Here is a 19,873-nt window from a genome sequence, read left to right as displayed (position 1 = left end):
TAGTAACATAATTATAGGCACTACATATGCTTCAGAGTACTCTAGATGCAATTATATATAGCACTGTTTTCAGCACTATGGGAGGGTATTGATTCCAAGAGAGAGTAAATTGCATATACAAATAACTGTAATGCAGAGTAGAATGTATTTGCTACAAGACAAAGTCTGACGGAGAGTTCATAGCAGAGCAGGCTTATTTGATTGCAAGTCTGTAAAGCCTGTAGTGAAGGTGCTGGGCCCTAAAAATTTGATAGGATTTTAACAGATGGGAAATGAGGCAAGAGAGGGATTTCAGCAGAATTAAAAGACATGTTTTCTAGTAAAGGTGACTGATAATTTTAACATGATTATGTAGTTACTTGGTGAAATCATTTGTTAGAAGAAAGCTTCTATAAATATTGAAAAATTCTTCCCAGGCAAAGCTTATGTTAGCCAACTTTCTTAATTTCAGGTTAGATGTATTATATACATTAGGATAACTATGGATAGTTTTAGAATGAAATATTAGTCATTCAGCATATATTATGATAGTGTTGCTTGCATTTATTATTTAATTCCCAGAGATTCTGACATTGTGTCTTACTCATAAATGTTTGGTGTTATTCCTCAGGTGGAATGTTTCTGGCCACAGGGAGCACAGATCATATTATTAGGGTTTATTTTTTTGGATCAGGTCAGCCAGAGAAAATATCAGAATTGGAGTTTCATACTGTAAGTATTGCTGAAAAGAGTTAGATGAGTACAATTTAAATGAATCTAACGGTTTATATTCAGGATCCTCTTTTTTGTTCATCTGTTCATATATAGGATAAAGTTGACAGTATCCAGTTTTCCAACACTAGTAACAGGTAAAATAATTATTTTTGTTTGTCAAATTTAATTCCGGTTTTTAAATTATGAAATAAAGACAATTCTTATGGTCAGGTTTTAGTTAGATTTGTATATTAATTAGCCACCTAAAATAAAGATCTTGACTAGTTATAATGAAAAGTCAATATAGCCTTCACATGCCTGTGAACACGTCTTTATGTTTTATCTGTAATAATGTTAGTTTATTTGACCACTGTTCTTTTAATAATAGGGACTTTTATCCACCCCACATATTTTCTATATCAAAGTGTAAAGAAACTTAGTAGAGATTGGAAATGTATCGTAATGTAATATTTGAGGCAGAACTGTTTATTGATGATAAGCTTAGATGACATTGTTTTAAGTTTTCTCGTGTTCTTGTTTTAAATTTAAAAAAGATATTTCTACACCTGATTAGAATGAGTCAAGTTCTTTAATGTTGAAAGGAAAATCTGTGTTTTTCCATTGGAAAATATCAATTCTCTTTCTAAGGTAATAAATAGTGGCCTTGCATCACTTTTGAATGTTATTTGTGAGACCTAGCCGTGCACATTAGAATGTGTATATGTATTTAAAATTTTTAAAGCCCATGAAGTTTCAGAAATTCTTAGATTTGCAGAGAATATCAGAGTAATTTCTATTATATTAGAATGCTGTGTAAGTAAAGATGAATGCTGTCTTTTTTAGCATTTTTAAAAACATAACTCTATTGGAAAGTGCATTTTGATAGAGCACATATGATTTTTTTCTTGGGGGGGGTGGGCTCCTTTGCAGGTTTGTAAGTGGCAGTCGTGATGGGACAGCACGTATTTGGCAATTTAAACGAAGAGAATGGAAGAGTATTTTGCTGGATATGGCTACTCGTCCAGCAGGGTAAGAGATCAAATTTGAAATATTACGTAGATATAGCTAGAACATTTAAAGTTGTAAAGCTATATTACAGGTTGCTGTGACTCTCAGCCTATAAGTGCATGTATCATAAACCATGTTAAAATGATTACTTTTCTGTAATAACTAGAGGTGCTTTTGGAGACGAAGATGTTGATTTTTATAAAATGAATTTTTGCCCTGTTTGAGAAGACCTTCTGCATTAATGATTCCTTTCAGTTCAGTTTTGTTAAGAGGAGGATGATAGTACTGTAAGAATAGCTGCAAGTTTTACTAGTTTTTTCAGAAAGCAGAACATATTATAATGTTCTGTCTGATACAGGGATGATGTGGTATATCCACTGGTTGTCTCCAGCCAAGAGAAATTATACTACATGTTGTAACTGTTGTTTTGGTTTTAATATTTTATCATTTTTCTCTGTTTGTATTTGTGTGTAGTAGTCTCAGATGGGAGAGCAAAGTAGTTAGCAGGGCATGACAGCAACAGTAAAAGATGGCGAGTGAGCAGCATGGCACAGAGTTCCTGGATCCAGAAAGAGTTAAAGCCAGTAATATTTACTCAAGGTCATCTATTACTAAGGACTTAGGAGTGCTGGGATCTGATTTTGCTGACTCCGTGCAGTGATTTTTGCCATCGTTCTTTGTTGGTTCAAACTATTCTTAATTACCGTGTTAAACAATAGTTAGTTATCCATGTTAATAAATGTAACCTATAAGAAAATACATTTAGGTTTTTGTCATATTAGTATTTTAATGAATAATATCAGTGTAAACAAATACTGCCTCCATCACTTTCAGCCAAAACCTTCAAGGGATAGAAGATAAAATCACAAAAATGAAAGTAACTATGGTAGCATGGGATCGGCATGACAATACAGTTATAACTGCAGTTAATAACATGACTCTGAAAGTTTGGAATTCTTACACCGGTCAACTAATTCATGTCCTGATGGTGAGGAAAAAAGACTAATTTTTATTTGGTATAAACTGAAGCTGATTGTAGAATAGAATATTTTCATTAAGAAATAAAGTCTTTTATATTATCTGAGATCTCTTACTTTTTGGCTGGGTAACAGGTCTTTGTGGGAGAATGGAAATAATTTTAAAATGCACTTAAACAGGTTTGGCTTAGAAATATAGATCTTGCTATTTTTTTTTAGTATATAGGGCTGGATCAGTAAATAATATTCTCAGGTTTCACCAAATGATAGCAAATCCTTGGACAGTGATACTAGCTCAGCTTTGTTACTATACATCTATAAATTTGAAGATTTTTACCACTTTAATAATTCTTAAAACTCATATTTTAGAAATATTGTCCTGTTGGTGTTTGAGTTTTTATCTTTTAATATTTGTAATGCTTTGCCACTTAAAAAATATTTCAGGGTCATGAAGATGAGGTATTTGTTCTTGAGCCACACCCGTTCGATCCAAGAGTTCTCTTTTCTGCTGGTCATGATGGAAACGTGATAGTGTGGGATCTGGCAAGAGGCGTCAAAATTCGATCTTATTTCAATATGGTAATTATCAGTCTCTTCATTTTATGGCTGTTAAAGACCTGGGTAGTTCTTGACACAGGTCCCCTGCATATCACAAAGGAAATCCATTTAAGAAACGGTTCAGACATTGTTTCCACTTTAAGTTTTAAAAAAGAGTTATTATTTATTCCGTACTTCTATTGAGATACTAAATTTAAAAGAAAATTGATGTGTGTATTACAATACCTGTATATTGTGATAACTAGTTTAGTTTTTAAAATACTTTTAATAGTGAAACTTTGATGAGAAACTCACAAGTATGAAAAGACAATATAGAGAAGAAAAATGTTTGGAAAACCATGTGAAGAAATTATAAATAAATATTTATATTGTGTTATTATATTTTATCAGCAGTCCTCCAGTGCAACAGAATTTGATCCAAATATATCCATTTAAAAATTAAAGCCAAAGCAACAGATATTCTTGCCTTTTATCAAGTTATGGTTTGTTAGGTATTTATTTGGGTTAAGCCCTTTTCCCTCCACATTTTGTTTCTTGTGTAGATATTTAGCATATTTTGCTGAGTATTTGAATTGCAATGGTTTAATATCACATACAACTCGTGCAGTGTTTCCACTCCTCTAACTACTGTATGAAGGCAAAAGCGCTCTGCTCCTCAAATGCTGCTGTTGTGTATCTAGGCATACTTTTTTTGTCTACTTTCTGTATATCAGGGCTGCCTTTCAACAAAGAAAACAAAAAGGAAGGCATGTGTTTCTACTATTTCAGCATTTTTAAATTAAAAAAAATCAATTATAAAAACCTCTAGTAATAAATCATAAAGCAATACAATTAATTGTGTGTGGCCAGAATTACTTTGCAAAAAAAACTGACAAAAAACAGTCATTTGTAAAATATAATGGCTTGTGAAAAATTTCATAAAAGTGACACTACTTGATAATAAATAAAAGTGACACTACTTTATTGATAATAAAGTGACTTCTATGTAGTAAGCAAGCAGAATATAAAAGGAATTTCTATTAGTGAAGAAATTAACTTTAGCTGTTGTCGTGGATCTGCCTTAGTGTACATAAGGTAAGATATACAATTGGTCAAATTCTTATTTTTCTAAAAAGACAGTGTTAATTATTTGGGGTACAAGTGTTAGTGGTAGATGGATTTCCTTAGTGATTATGTGTATAGAGAAGAATTTTTAAAAAGCGAATCTTTAAATATGCTCGTAAAGAATTTTTTCGTTTCTCCTCTGTCCTTGCGTTTCTGATTTGCTTCTTTTTGGAACATCTCTGCTGAATAAGGAAATAAGTCATATGTCAGTTTGCCTTTATAGCTTCAAAAGAACACAAATTGTGGGCTATACATGTTAGTTTCATATTTTCAAAGGTCGTTGATGTATTAGTAGAGTGTTTGGAGGGAAAGTGTTCTCTTACACTTGAATATTGCTTTCACCTTTAAGTTATAAAGGTGAATTTTTCCTCATCAGGTAAGTTGATCACACTGATATTCCACATTATCAGTAGATATAAAAATTGCAGCACCTTGAGATTGAAGTGACTTGCTCTTAGACCAATAAAAATTAGTGCTATAACCAGGAGTAGAAGTCAGCCATATTATGTTGTATGCTCTTTGAAATTAGGTAAGGGATTAGTTACATTACTGCCTTAATAAGTATTATTTGCTTAATAAGAGTTTTAGATAAAGCTATTTTCCTGTTCGTTCTATGAATAAGAGAGAAAAGCCTCTAAAGGGTGGAAGAAACCAATTTTTGTAACAGTAGAACTGGATGGTATCTATTGAATCTTCAAACTGTGAGAAAAACAAAACATAGACTTAAAAGGATTAAAAATATATCTTGCATTTAAAAAGCTGGAACATAAGCTATCCCTCATCACATTAAAATATAGATACTCACTTTAATTTTTTGCATGCTTTTTAATAGCTTCCAAAATCCTTCTGCTTCGAAAATACTTAATACCTCATTTCTCATGGGTAGATTGAAAACCTTGTATTATAATTAGGGTAGATTTTATTGTTACTGGTTTTATGAATGGAGAAACTGTACAGAGATGAAGTGATTTGCCCAGGTTTACGTAGATCACAAAGCTATCATACGGGCATTTGGGGTTTAAACCCATGATTTTTGTCCCCTGCTAATGTGTTCTTAATGCTATCTCTAGTTGTGGTTGGTCATTACATAGCTAATTCCCCAGCTGTGTCCAGTTAGTGATATGTCCAGGGGGAAAATGTTTTCATAATGATAGTAACTTTGAGTAGATCTTTTGAGATCTTATTATGTAGCTTGATGATTTTTCTGTCTCTTAATTTACAAGTTGCCTAAGTGCCCTACTTTTTGCTCTTCACTCCTTTGTTCATTTCATTGTTTTTTTTTTTTTAAATCTATAGGCAGATAGAAGATAAAGCATCCAGCATTGCTATTAAGGAAATAAAAACCATTTGAGGGAGAAGTAGAAGCTTGTGTTCACTGTCTGCTATCATGAATGTTGAGTTTTGGCTATAGTTATAACTATTTGGCTGTGTGTAGCTAATCAGTAAGTTTTTGAGTTACTAAAATAACATAGAAGTTGATCAGGTACAAATTCAATCCATGATATTAAATTGTACTAGTAATCATAAGTTCAATTTAATAAATACCTTTTGATCACCATGTAGAGGGATTCATTATAGTATCTTGGATGATTTAAGGATGAATAATTCTAGTGGAATATACCCCATTTCTAGACTAGAAATTGTAAAAGTTTACACAAAGTATTGAGATTAAGTAATATTTCATTTGAGTTTTTAGATTGAAGCTTAGAAGTATTGAATAAATTCACTATTGCACCTATGGCCAGAAAATAAGGAATGTAAACTGTACCTTTAAAAGAGCAAAAATTCTATATACAAATTCTTAAAAATACAGGTTTTTATCAAGTATATTTTGAGAGTACTGCTTTAATATTAGTCTTTTTATGATACTTGAATTTTCTACTTGAAATTTATAATGCTTTGCAAAAAGTAATGGAATCATGTAACAAATATTTTTTGTTAATCAGCATTTTACTATACTTTTCTCACCTATTAAACTAAAAATCTTTAAAAAATTTTTAGAATAAAAAATATATCTTCAGTGGTTTCAAAGGTTGAATGTTTTAAAAGTCCATGTTTGACGTATGGTAATTGCATTTTAATCGATTTATTAATAAAGTTAATAAATTTTAAAATATTTTGAAACATTAACATTTTATTGTAGTATGGCACGTGATATTCGTCATTCAGATAAATTTTCTAATTCCTTTTTTCTTTTTCCTGTATCAAGTACAGTTTTTCCAATATTTTAGCACCACCTAAATCTGTAAACAGATTAAAAGATTTAAGATTGAGAGTTGAGATAAAAATATTTAATTTCTTGTATGCTTACGTAATCCCCTAATTCATTTCATTTCAAAATCTTATAAATTCTCAACTTGCTGGTGGTGTTGTCTAGAAAAACTGATGGGGTTATTTTCCTCATTTTTATTGCTAGCTTTCCTCTTAATAGACGATCTGAATGATAAAAGCAGTTGGGGGTGGGCGCTGGGTTTTAGTTACTTGTAAGAAGTGTATGATGAGATGGTATAACTCAGGGTATCAAATGGGATAGACAATACATGCTCCTTGCACTCCTCTGCCCCTCTGTTGTTTCATCTTTAACTAAAAATAAAATAATGTAAACTTTTAAAAGCGTTTGTTGGAAAAGCATAATATGTAAGGTGGAAGGCTTGAGCCTTTCTTTCCTCATTTTTAATGAACCAGAGAAAGAAGCTAAAGAGAATATTGTAGAGAACGCTGTGAACATAACTTTATTCTTTTAAAAAACCTAAATTCTAGGCCTTAAGCTTTACTTATTTACATTTGTCTACTAACTCTGTCAATTATTCATGTTTCAGCTGAATAGATCCTGTATAGCTTGAGTATTCAGGGCAAAAGTTGAGTATTTTGGGATATTTTATTGAAGACTGATAGTGTATATTAAGAATATTTCAAACTATTGATGTATAGTTGAGCAAGCCCATGTTCTGTCTTTGGATGTGACAGGAGGTATCTTGTTTTGATAAGAGTTGTTCTAAATTCTAGTTAAAAGGCTGTAAACTCCTGTTAAATGCTAAGAGGCAGATAAATTATTTTGCACAGTAACTTGAAAACGTGTGCAAACTCTCTGAACTAAACTTGAGGGTTTTTGTATTATATTCCCCATTCCCCCAAAAGAGGTAGGCAAGTTTAGAAGTTTAATGCAACCATAAATGTTCCTAAAATACAAAGTTGTTTTTTATAGTCTTTTTTCCCTTTAAATTATCACAGTACAGCTAAGTTTTAACTACAAGTTTAATGAAATGAGTATTAACTTAATTTGAAAAGATATGAAAAGTGACTTTGAAATTTCTTAGTACTAGGCCATTTTATTATTAGGTAGAAAATAAAGATGTTTGGAGTGGGATTTGTAGCTTTCCTCGTGTCTCTGGCACTTTTGCTTTATCTTTTCTGCTCTCTTTTCTCTATTTCTATTGTTCTAGCTGTGTCTGTCTGTCTGTCTCTTTCTCTCCATATCGTTCTATTTCTGTTATGTTATTCAAAGCTCTAGTTTGTTGCCTTTTGTCTGGTTTTCATTTTAATTGAAGAGTACAGTGTCTCTGGCTAGAAAGCAGTTTTACTGAATTTGATTTTTGCTTTGCTTTTGTTGTTTCATGGGTAAATTCCAAATAACAGTTTTCATTTATTTAATTAAATTTTCCTTATTTTTTATAATTGTTAACCTTTCTTTTACTTGAGATTTTAAAAAAATGTTCCAGTGTCCACTAATCCAGAACAATATATTTCTCCTTGCAACGTTCCAAACAAGCAGAGGCTGCCAATCCACCACTCAGAATTTTTGCACATGCATACTTCTGACATTAACATGTTCTCAGTGTGACCTCTAGTTTAGTTTTGGACAAATTGTAGCTGCATGTATCAAGGAAAGGGAGAAAGAAGCTCGAAATAGGTATATCTCGCATCGTGTTCTCTTGTGAATCAAGATTTCAAGACCTTTCTCTTCCTCTCTCTTCTTCCATCTCTTTCTCTTTCCTTTTTTCTTTTTCTTTCTCTCCTTCCTTCCCTCTTTCGTTCCTTCCCTTTTATCTCATTACCTATGTATCATCATCTAACAAGGTGTCATATACCTGCACTCTGTTAAAAGGATTTTTCTGATGCTTCCATTCTTTGTTTCAGCCTCTGCATTAGAAATTACCTTCAATCTTCTGATTATAAACTTCAGTTATTGTCATTTTCTTTCAGGTTTCTGGGGTTCTTTAGATTCTGTCTCTTTCTCATCTCTATCTTGATATCAAAAACATATCTTAATATTTGTTGCCATGAATGTGAGCTTGTCTTACTATATTTGGTGAATTACTTTTTTTTATGTAGTAATTCTTTGACATGTTCCATGCGTTGCTATCACAAGGATATTTTGAGATTTGATAGTTATAAGGGAAAGTATGTAAAATTACAGAGTGCAAACATGCAGGTGAAAACATTTTGATTAGCAGATACTTGAGTGATTTTGTACATAAACACAAAATATGGGAAGAGTAAGACGTGGTCCTTTTTTTGTTTTTGTTTTTAATCCAGCTTGCAGTTAAGTTGGGGAGATAAAATATACCTGAAAAGTTAAGTATGGCTAAATAGTTTGAAATGGTAGTGTGGCATATAAGAAAAGATAATTGGTATATCTAAAGATGTAAGGATAACTTCAGGGTGGATGGTCAGAGGAGGAAGATTTGGAATTATGCCTTGAAAGATAAATAACAATTGTGTCAGAAGATAATTTTATAAGTAAGAGGAATATTATATAAATAGCCAAATAAGAAATGTTAAGCCATGTTCATAGAGTAATTTGGAAAGTTTTTCTGGAATAGACTTTGAAAAATGGGTGATAAAATGAAAGGCATAAATTGAAATGGCGTGTTGGTGCCCTCAAATTACTTGTAAACATAAAGATTAGCTAACCTAGTGGGGGTGTTGGTGAATTACTTTATATTCTAGAAACTTAAGAGAAAAATATTTTGGTTGCCAGTGGTTGTGTTTCAGGTATGAAATTGGATAGGTGGGGGAGATCTGCTTTCATCAGTGAAATCATGATGAAACATTGTAGCGACAGGTAGTAAATTTGTGAAAGAAAAGCATACATAGGACTTGGTGTTCTGTGATGATAGAAGGATTAGAGCTAGAGAGTGACAGAAAATTTAATAAATGTGTTAAGAGTACTGAGCCTAGGTGATCTTGACAACAGTGATACTCTTAATGGAAATATGAGAGATGTGAAAGAAAACTGATATTTTAATATGTTTATTGTGACGTAGTGTTGGACTTTTTGTGGAAATGGACAGCCAGCACTTGGAGATAGACTACTTGGAGAGGCTAGTTGTAGAGAGAAAGAAATGTAGTCTTCAGTGTAGAAAGATGTCTACCTCCTCGTGGAGATAGAGAGGACAGTGTAGAGGGCTTAAAACTAAACATTTAGAAATACAGTTGACCCTTGAACAACATTGGCTTGAGTTGTGCAGGTCCACTTACGTGCGGATTTTTTCAATAGTAAATACTATAGTATTACCCAGTCCGTGGTTGGTTGAATCCACGGGATGCAGACCGTCGATGCAGAGGAGCTGCGTATACATGGAGGGCTGGCTATATAGTTATATGTGGATTTTTGAGTGTGCAAAGGGTTGGCACCCCTAACCTCCTTCATTGTTTAAGGGTCAACCTTAAGTCATGTTTAGCAGAATGGAGAAGAGATTACAGTCTCCAGAAAGTGTGTTGGGAAGACACCATGCTGTGTCAGAGTCCAAAGGAGGAGAATCAGTTTCAAGGAGGACTTGATTAATAGTATTACTTCCGTCAGAGAAATCAGAATATGGGTAAACAAAATGGTGTTAAATTTGAAGATGAGTTGTTTATTTTAGTAATACATTTTTCTTTTGATGAACGTTAGAGTTGATTCTTCAGAATCACTTTTATATATCTACTGGTTTTATTAAGTTAGTTACAAGTTTCTTTTTTTATATAAACTTATTTATCTTGGCACCATTTATTTTAAATAGCTATCTTTAATTCATATGTAATAATGTTACCATTAATTAAAGAATTTTCAATGTTAAACATTTATTTAGAAATAATCTTTTAAAGTAACTTGATGACACCTGGACTGTTGGAGTGTGGATAGTTTCCCTTAAGATATATTCTTGGTTTACACTGTTACTATAGTAGTAATTAGAAGGTGACCTAAGCATATTTTAATCATAGGTATGACAGTGTCTATCTCCAGTGTATAGTGTACATTCTTAATTAAGTTTATTTTCCCCCAGGTTGATAAGCTTTAAAGGTTCTTTATACATAAGGAAGACTTTCTAAGGGTAATTCTTAGCATAAATTTAGTTTCTCAGCTCTTTTATTCTTGGGATATGAATCTATCCCATAAAATTATTAGGATATTTTGAAAGGTTCCTAATTTGAAATTGTGGAGTATTTTCTAGGTGAGATACTTACTCCCTTCTAATCAATGGTATATTTTAAAAAATGAATGAGGCCCCAAAATTGACTGTGGTCATAGACTTGGAATAATTCCATAAAAGGATGATTCTGCCTCAGAAAGCCAATATTTTTAAGCATCCTGATTTGTGTTGAGTTCCTTTAGGAGTACATACTTCTCATATTCATCTCTGTGTGTTCCTCACAATTGATGTAATTTAGACCCTATAATTTTAGTCTGCATTCTGGTGCTTTTAGCATACCTCATTTTCAGATTATCCAGTTCTTCCAAAAAAGGCTTCCTGAATATTAGGTGTTAGGATTTTAGAAGTGGGTAGGACTCTAGTGATCATTTGAATGACCTTTATCATTTCCCAGAGATATTAAGTGATTTACCCATTACTAGAGGAGAGGTCTCTTCAGTTTTAGGCATCACTCTTCTGTCTCCTTTAATTATTCATCTTTCTACTTCACAAGAATTATATTAGAAGTTGTGGATTGTATTCTGCCTTGAAAAGGGTACTAGTATTCTTCATTAAATATGACAATTCTGTCATCATCAAAGCTCTTAATTCATAAGTTTTTGCATTGATTTAATATTTTCCAAGTTCAGTGTAAACTTCTAAACTGACAAGATTGTGCTGCTCATTTCTTGGAAATATTTCTAGAATTCTTTAGTCAGTATGAGAATTTTCCTACAAAGGAGTCATTATTTTAACTTGTCTGGTCTTTTTACCTCTTACTTTAAAAAACAAAACAAAATAACCTTATCATGGTCGCTGAATGTATTTTTCTATTTTCTTTTAACTCTTACTCTTCTTGAAATTTTTACACTTTTTAGTGAATATTACCTCATGGATTTTCTCAGCTTTCCTTACTGTGGTTTAGCAAGTATGAGTTTTATTATGTGGTCTTTGTTTACATATGTCCCAAATAATGTTTAGCAAGCATACTTGATATTATTAGGGGAATAGTTCATCTAAAATTCACTGATTTTGAAAATTTGTTATTCATTTCTTTCTGTTTTTAAACTTACTAGAGCATGCTGTAAGTACTAGCATAAGTTATGTACAATATTAAATTTTATGTTGACTTTTTCTGTTGAGCATTTAATTTTATGATAGGTTCATATACCTTTTTATCTAAATGTATTTTTTAATTGAAGTGTAGTTGATATATAATATGTATAGGCTCATAATTTTAATATGAATAGAAAGGATGTTTTCTTCCTTTTAGTTTTTTTTTTTTTTTGGCGGGACGTGGGCCTCTCACTGTTGTGGCCTCTCCCGTTGCGGGGCACAGGCTCCGGTCGCGCAGGCTCAGCGGCCATGGTTCACGGGCCCAGCCACTCTGTGGCATGTGGGATCTTCCCGGACCCGGACACGAACCCGCATCCCCTGCATCGGCAGGCGGACTCTTAACCACTGTGCCACCAGAGAAGCCCTCTTCCTTTTAGTTTTTGAACGTAAATCTCATTGCTTTCTAGTTACACATGCATATTCAAATAGTGCCTTCATTATTAAATTTTTTCTTCAAGAGTTCTTAGTCATAAATATTCTGACCCTGCTTTAAGAAGATGAAATCCTTTTCAGAGAGAAGTATTTAACTATTTTTAATGGTTGGCTTAGTTAATTATAGCATAAATCATAAAAATAGGGTATATTTAGCTATATAGGAAAGTAAAATATTTTCCTACTCTGTATCAACTGGAAAGGCTAGACAGCATTTTGTAGTTAGGGCTGTTTATTATCTGAGGAGCTTTTTCTGAAGATAAATTTGGCATTTTACATAGTAAGGTTATGGGTACCTTTTCTAATTGGTTTGTAAGTAAAGCAGATCCATTGTCTTCTTTAATGAATAGTTAATCCAAATAATGTACTTTTGAAATACACTTTCATATTCTCCATATAAAAGTCACTCTGGAGTTATACAGATGGCTTATACCAAGAGAATTTGTACCATCCTGCCATATTCAGAGTGGCATGTGTTATTGTATAGCAACGCAGTGATCTTCAATAGGATTGCTATTTTTTCTTTGCTTGTTTAGAGCTATAGAAGTTCCGCCTCTCCCAAGTATTCTCTCAGAGATCTTCTACTAACTGTAAATGTGTCAACATTGGTAGGTAGCATGGGTGTAGGGTTGATTAATCCTTACCACCACTCCCCCCTGCCACCTCCCCAAAAGAAGAATGTAGAGCAAGATTGTCTAAACATTATATAAAGGATACCATGCTTATGAACATCCATCAGACATACTTTGGTATTGCTGAGTCAGACTCTCAGATCTCTTCCTCTGTTCTACCCAAATACTTAGAATTGTAAACTTAGAATAGTATTACAGTTCTGGGAGCATTTATTATATTAGATTTATAAAGTAGTTGGGGTTTTTTTGTTTTTTGTTGTTTTTCTCTGTCTTTTGTGAAATTTTGAGTGAATTGAGGTAAATAAAACATCTAATAACACATGGCCAAGACACTTTTAATTCTTTGGTCTTGAGTTTTTTATGTAAAATTCTATATAGAGCTAAACTTTGTTCGTGTGATTAGGTATTATAACAGTTCATGTAACTTTTTATTTCCCTAGACAACACTGAAAAAGAGATGTGAATCCTGACATTTCTGCTTATATTCTTTCGTTTTTGGAAAATACGAAGCTATATATCTACTAATGCCCTTAGGTTAATCTGGAGAAGTAGTTCTGTTCTTTCTTATTTTTGAATAGTTTTAAAGTAGACTTGGAATCAGTTCCCTTTCTCTGTTATCTTATCCTCCAACTTTCTTCACAACCATGAAATGATCCTGTTTCACTTACTCATTTTCTTGGCTTTTATGTTATGTCCGTTAGTGTATTAGATGTTAGATTACTTCACCAGTTTTCTTTCATGTGATTAAATTTTAAGGAATGTTATTCCTATTTCTTTTCCATTATTATCACTGTTCAAAACAGCATTAATAAACACCTGTGTGCTCATTCCTTCTTTTCAACAAGCCAAAGGAAAAATTAGTTTTCTTTTTGAGGTAATCCCATTTGTGGTACTATATAAACTTCTTAGGCAGAGCCCTTTCTTTTAGAACAACATTTTCTCTTTTGACCAAAATGCAAACCTTCCTTGAGAAATCAACTATTCTTCAAAATTTTAATTTCACTTCTGTGCTTGGTGAACTGTACATTCATCCCTGTGCCATATTTTGAACACTAAAGAAAGAAAATTACCACTTCTCTCTTTTCCAAGCATTTACTGGGATATTGGGATATTACTAATAAAACCAGTTTGTTCTAGATCAGTGGATACCGGAACAGAGAGGAGGTATTTCTTACCTGATAATGTGTGTGTGTTCCGATTCTGCTAATCCAGAAATCCAGTCACATTTGTTGAAAATCATCCTTAGTTGTTATTTGTTAGGGAGTCAACTCCCTATTTTAGTTGTTTTCTGAAATTCAGTCCCTAGTTGTGCTTTAGATAGGGTAGAATTTTTACCTCTTTCAGAACACTGCTAAAGAAGTTTTCAACTGGAACATAGTCTGAAGAAGCACTGAGAGCAAAAAAATTCAGAGTGGTGATTGGCCACCTCTGTTTGATTGACAGGTTGCAGGGAGAAACCCATTCGTTCTGGATTAATGGAACTGGAAAACAGAAAACAATTATCAGGTAAAAAAAACCTTTTCTTTAACCTTTGAAATTCACCATTTAAAAAATGAGACCATCAAGGGAATTTATTACCAAAAAGAAAAATTTAGTGTCTTGTGAGCAGTGATCTCTGGCTATTACTTCAAGAGTTACCAAACAATTGCTACAGTTACTCCACATTGTCAGCCTTTGCTGAAAGGGCTTGATTAAATGCAGATGAGATGGACTGTAAGGCGCAATTCCATTTTAAATCTGGGTTAAAGACGTGAAGCAGAACTATGGGTGGGGGAGAATGGTGGTGTTTTATTTCCTGACTTGTGTCTGGTCTATGGATAAAGATAATACGTTGTTTTTCAAGGCTTTTAATCTGGCACTTTTCGTGAATATTCACAAATTTTGTTACTATACTGTGTTTGTTATATCTTCACTTCATTAGGATATATACTTACATATCTTTTATCATAGAATTTTAGTAACAATAGTGACCAGCCAGTTCTTTATATTTTAATGGCAGTTTTCTGATTGTTGGTTAAATACATTTCAGATTGAAGGCCAAGGACATGGTGCAGTATTTGACTGCAAATGCTCTCCTGATGGTCAGCATTTTGCATGCACAGACTCTCATGGACATCTTTTAATTTTTGGCTTTGGCTCCAGTAGCAAATATGACAAGGTAGAGTACAACGACTATATATCTTCTCCTTATAGTTGTTTGTTTGTTTGCTTTTAAATCCATAGATGTTTAGGGGTTGTATTTAGCAGAGGGAGTGATAATAATCTTTATATTTCAGAAGAAATAACCTTTTACTTAGCCTGCTTCTAAGGTCTAGATTGCAGTTCTTAGGTTGGGGTGTATAAGATGGGTGTTGGAGATGTCCATAGAGGGATTCATTGAAATTCTGTAAAATGTTTTACTTATATGGAGAATATGCATTTGTCTGGGGTGCAATTCTGTGGCTTTTATGTGGTTCTCAAAAAAATGTATGGCCTACTGTGATGGCGGTTAATATTTTTAAATATTAAAGACCCTATCTGAGATTAGTGACTAAAAGATTTAAATTGTTTATCTGTGGTAGAGTTGTTTAAAAGGTTATCATAGTAAAAACTGAAGCGTTCAGGTTTAAGAAATTCCAAATTAAATGATAAAACTTAAAGTTACAGATGTGTCAGGTATGAGTTCATGTTAATAATTTTTATATTCAGAAATTTTAGAGAAAATGCTTATTCTCTTAGAAAATCATGTCGTTAATTTTTTATATTATTATATAAACCATGCTTACTGTATACTTACGGATTTTCTTAAATTGTATGAGTGGTTTCATTAAAGAGTTTAATTCAGAGAATAAATTGATTTCTCGTGGCAAAGTGCTAAAACAAATAATTACCATATTTAGTAATTTTAAAGATAAGATAAAGCATGATAGCCCTAGGAAAGTAAAAGTACTGATGAAAGATTTATGCCTAGATTTAATTTTACCATTTAATCTGAAATTATGTAACTTATTTTAAATGTTTTTTTATGAATACAGTCTCTTTCTATTCCAGGGAAACTTTAAAGCAGCTACTTTTCTTTTTTCTTTTTTTAACATCTTTATTGGAGTATAATTGCTACTTAATGGTGTGTTAGTTTCTGCTTTAGAACAAAGTGAATCAGTTATACATATGTCCCCATATCTCTTCCCTCTTGCATCTCCCTCCCTCTCCCCCTCCCTATTCCACCCCTCTACGTGATCACAAAGCACCTAGCTGATCTACCAAGGTCTAGATTGCAGTTCTTAGGTTGGGGTGTATAAGATGGGTGTTGGAGATGTCCATAGAGGGATTCATTGAAATTCTGTAAAATGTTTTACTTATATGGAGAATATGCATTTGTCTGGGGTGCAATTCTGTGGCTTTTATGTGGTTCTCAAAAAAATGTATGGCCTACTGTGATGGCGGTTAATATTTTTAAATATTAAAGACCCTATCTGAGATTAGTGACTAAAAGATTTAAATTGTTTATCTGTGGTAGAGTTGTTTAAAAGGTTATCATAGTAAAAACTGAAGCGTTCAGGTTTAAGAAATTCCAAATTAAATGATAAAACTTAAAGTTACAGATGTGTCAGGTATGAGTTCATGTTAATAATTTTTATATTCAGAAATTTTAGAGAAAATGCTTATTCTCTTAGAAAATCATGTCGTTAATTTTTTATATTATTATATAAACCATGCTTACTGTATACTTACGGATTTTCTTAAATTGTATGAGTGGTTTCATTAAAGAGTTTAATTCAGAGAATAAATTGATTTCTCGTGGCAAAGTGCTAAAACAAATAATTACCATATTTAGTAATTTTAAAGATAAGATAAAGCATGATAGCCCTAGGAAAGTAAAAGTACTGATGAAAGATTTATGCCTAGATTTAATTTTACCATTTAATCTGAAATTATGTAACTTATTTTAAATGTTTTTTTATGAATACAGTCTCTTTCTATTCCAGGGAAACTTTAAAGCAGCTACTTTTCTTTTTTCTTTTTTTAACATCTTTATTGGAGTATAATTGCTTTACAATGGTGTGTTAGTTTCTGCTTTAGAACAAAGTGAATCAGTTATACATATGTCCCCATATCTCTTCCCTCTTGCATCTCCCTCCCTCTCCCCCTCCCTATTCCACCCCTCTACGTGATCACAAAGCACCTAGCTGATCTACCTGTGCTATGCGGCTGCTTCCCACTAGCTACTTTACGTTTGGTAGTGTATATATGTCCATGCCACTCTCTCACTTTGTCCCAGCTTACCCTTCCCCCTCCCCGTATCCTCAAGTCAAAGCAGCTACTTTTCTAATCATAAAATTTAATGTAGAACATACAAAGATTTATTTACAGTTAATTCAAGAAAATAATATTCTTTTATATTATTGTTTAATACCATGATTTATATTAAAATGTTTGCCTTCCATTAGAAATCTATAATGATAAATTTTTCTTTGTCCAATCTTTTATGGGCCTTTCTTTTTATAGATAGCAGATCAAATGTTCTTTCACAGTGATTATCGGCCCCTTATCCGTGATGCCAACAATTTTGTATTAGATGAACAGACTCAGCAAGCACCTCATCTCATGCCGCCGCCTTTTTTGGTTGATGTCGATGGTAACCCTCATCCATCAAGATATCAGAGATTAGTTCCTGGTCGTGAAAATTGCAGGGAGGAGCAACTCATCCCTCAGATGGGGGTAACTTCCTCAGGTAAATGCTCATTTTAATTCCATGCTAAATTTTCCTTTTCCTACTGAAATCTTATAAAATTGATAATTGGGTAGAACTTTGTTTTTAATTGTTTTGAACAAATGAGAAGTAAAATGATTTTTATACTTCTTTAAAGTTCTTTGAATAATGCTTAAGTATTGCAAGACAGTTAAGAAGCATTAGAGTTTAAAGCAATAATTTTGGTCTATATCTATTTATAACCTTCTGAGGACTAATAGGGTAAGTCTATATTTGGTATGAGATGAGTCAGTTCATTTATTTATGCATTCAGTAACATACATTGTGAATCTCCTCTGTCGCTGACACTTGCTAAGCTGTGGTATTCAGCAGTGAAGTAAACAAATGCAATCCTTGCTCTCGTGGAGTGAGTTAGATTAGTAAACAGTTATAAACAAATACACAGTTAAAAATTACGAATAATTATTAAAGCAAATAATAGTATGATGTGTGAGGGAGAATAAGACTAGATAGCCTAGGGGACTTCCCTGGTGGTCCAGTGGCTAAGACTCTGTGCTCCCAATGCAGGGGGCCTGGGTTCAATCCCTGGTCAGGGAACTAGATCCCACATGCCACAACTACGAGTTCGCGTGTGGCAACTGAAAGCTCCTGCATGCGACAAACGAAGATCCCATCCCGCATGCTGCAACTAAGACCTGGCACAGCCAAATAAATAAATAAATATTAAAAAATAAATAAATAAAAGACTAGATAGCCTGTTCTTGTTAACGATTGTTTTTAAGAAGTGATCAACTTTTAAAAGTTTAAGAAAAGTTAAGATAGGAATGAAAAGTGTTGCTGTTTTGGAGGGTGAAGTAATGGAGGGTGATAGTTGAATTAGTTGAAGAATCGAATGGGAGTTGAAATGGAGACAGGGTCTACAGGCTTCTTCCCTGCTTTTGACAAGAAGAATAGCACTAATTTATTAAGTGAAAATAAATGGAAGGACTGTAAAGAAAGTTGAACCAGTTTTGCAATTATGAATCTTTGTTATATTTTAGACTAGAAAAGTGTTTATGAAAATAGGTTCTCGACTAGCATAAATGGACAAAACTTCTAAGCAGATATGAAGGACATATATAGGATGTAATATATAATGAGTTAACTTTTAAATAATGAATTTAGATTCTGTAAGCAGCACAGAAAAATCGATCATCTCTTATTAAAGGATTGGGCATGTGAAATTATAATGAAGAATCTAGAGTATGTGAAACTAAAATGTTTCAGTACGTGGACACAGCATGAACTCAATCTAAGAAAAGGCAGGATTTGAGAAATCTAGGCAGGCTTCAGATTAGAGAATTCACAATTGTTAGAGAAGTCTTGGTCATAGGACTGAAATTAAGATAAATGTCTTCATTCCCTTAGTGGGGAACTGGCAAGAATCAGATCTTTCCCAGGTCTCAGTCAGGTACCTAGGCTGGGATTTCAGGCACAGGGAAATAAGAAAAAGACTCATTTATTAAAATATCAGTGCTACTTAATTATCGTGATTATTCTTCCCTTCATTTAACAGTTTTTAAAGGGCTTTCATAAATAACACTCATTTAATCCTTTTATCTGTGGTATCCCAATTCTAAAAATTGAGAAAATGAAAATTTAACAACATTATGTCTTGTTCAAGTTAAAGTACACAGAATCGTAGGGACTCAAATCCAGCTCTGACTCCCAGTCCATTGTTCTTTCTTCCATGCCAAGCTGCCCTTAGAGTAACAAGTGGACTTGATCTTGAAAATGAAATAGACACCAGTTATGGTATTGGGCTACAAGAGAACCCAGAGCAATAATTATGGCTTCAGAGTGAGTTACAGAATTTTTAAGTGTTATATAGTAGTTCACAGAATTCAGGGTAAATATCATTTCCTTCATTATTTTAGACTTGCCAGGTACAAAAATAGAACAAAAGAAAAATACTTTTTGAAAAAACTTTAGCATCATTTCTAATTATATTTCTATTTGCAAATCTAGATCTGTAGTAAAATTTATTGGGGGAAATAGAGTTAGGTAAACATACATGTTGGATATTGTAATAAGTTGGTTTGAGTGCAGTTTTGTTATATCTACACTGAACAATACACTTTAATTGTTTTCTCAGTTGTAAACTTGAGCTATGTCAGATTCAAACATGAGATTTTTTTTTTTTTTTTTTTTTTTTTTTTTGCACTGTATGCGGGCCTCTCACTGTTGTGGCCTCTCCCTTTGCGGAGCACAGGCTCCGGATGCGCAGGC

General features: G+C 32.9%; 1 protein-coding gene across 1 annotated transcript in view; it reads left to right on the top strand.

Moving 5' to 3' along the window:
* Positions 1-19,873, top strand: part of PHIP (pleckstrin homology domain interacting protein) — a 119,706-nt gene that overhangs the window by 53,767 nt on the left and 46,066 nt on the right. The window contains exons 10-16 of the mRNA XM_028496239.2: positions 611-711; positions 808-848; positions 1,624-1,722; positions 2,536-2,689; positions 3,123-3,257; positions 14,945-15,073; positions 17,401-17,626. Of these exons, the coding sequence (XP_028352040.1) occupies positions 611-711; positions 808-848; positions 1,624-1,722; positions 2,536-2,689; positions 3,123-3,257; positions 14,945-15,073; positions 17,401-17,626 (885 nt within the window). The remainder of the gene's footprint in view (positions 1-610; positions 712-807; positions 849-1,623; positions 1,723-2,535; positions 2,690-3,122; positions 3,258-14,944; positions 15,074-17,400; positions 17,627-19,873) is intronic.

This window comes from Physeter macrocephalus, chromosome 11 (genome assembly GCF_002837175.3).
Source record: "Physeter macrocephalus isolate SW-GA chromosome 11, ASM283717v5, whole genome shotgun sequence".
NCBI classification, from domain to species: Eukaryota; Metazoa; Chordata; class Mammalia; order Artiodactyla; family Physeteridae; genus Physeter; species Physeter macrocephalus.
This window is presented reverse-complemented; position numbering and strand designations above follow the sequence as displayed.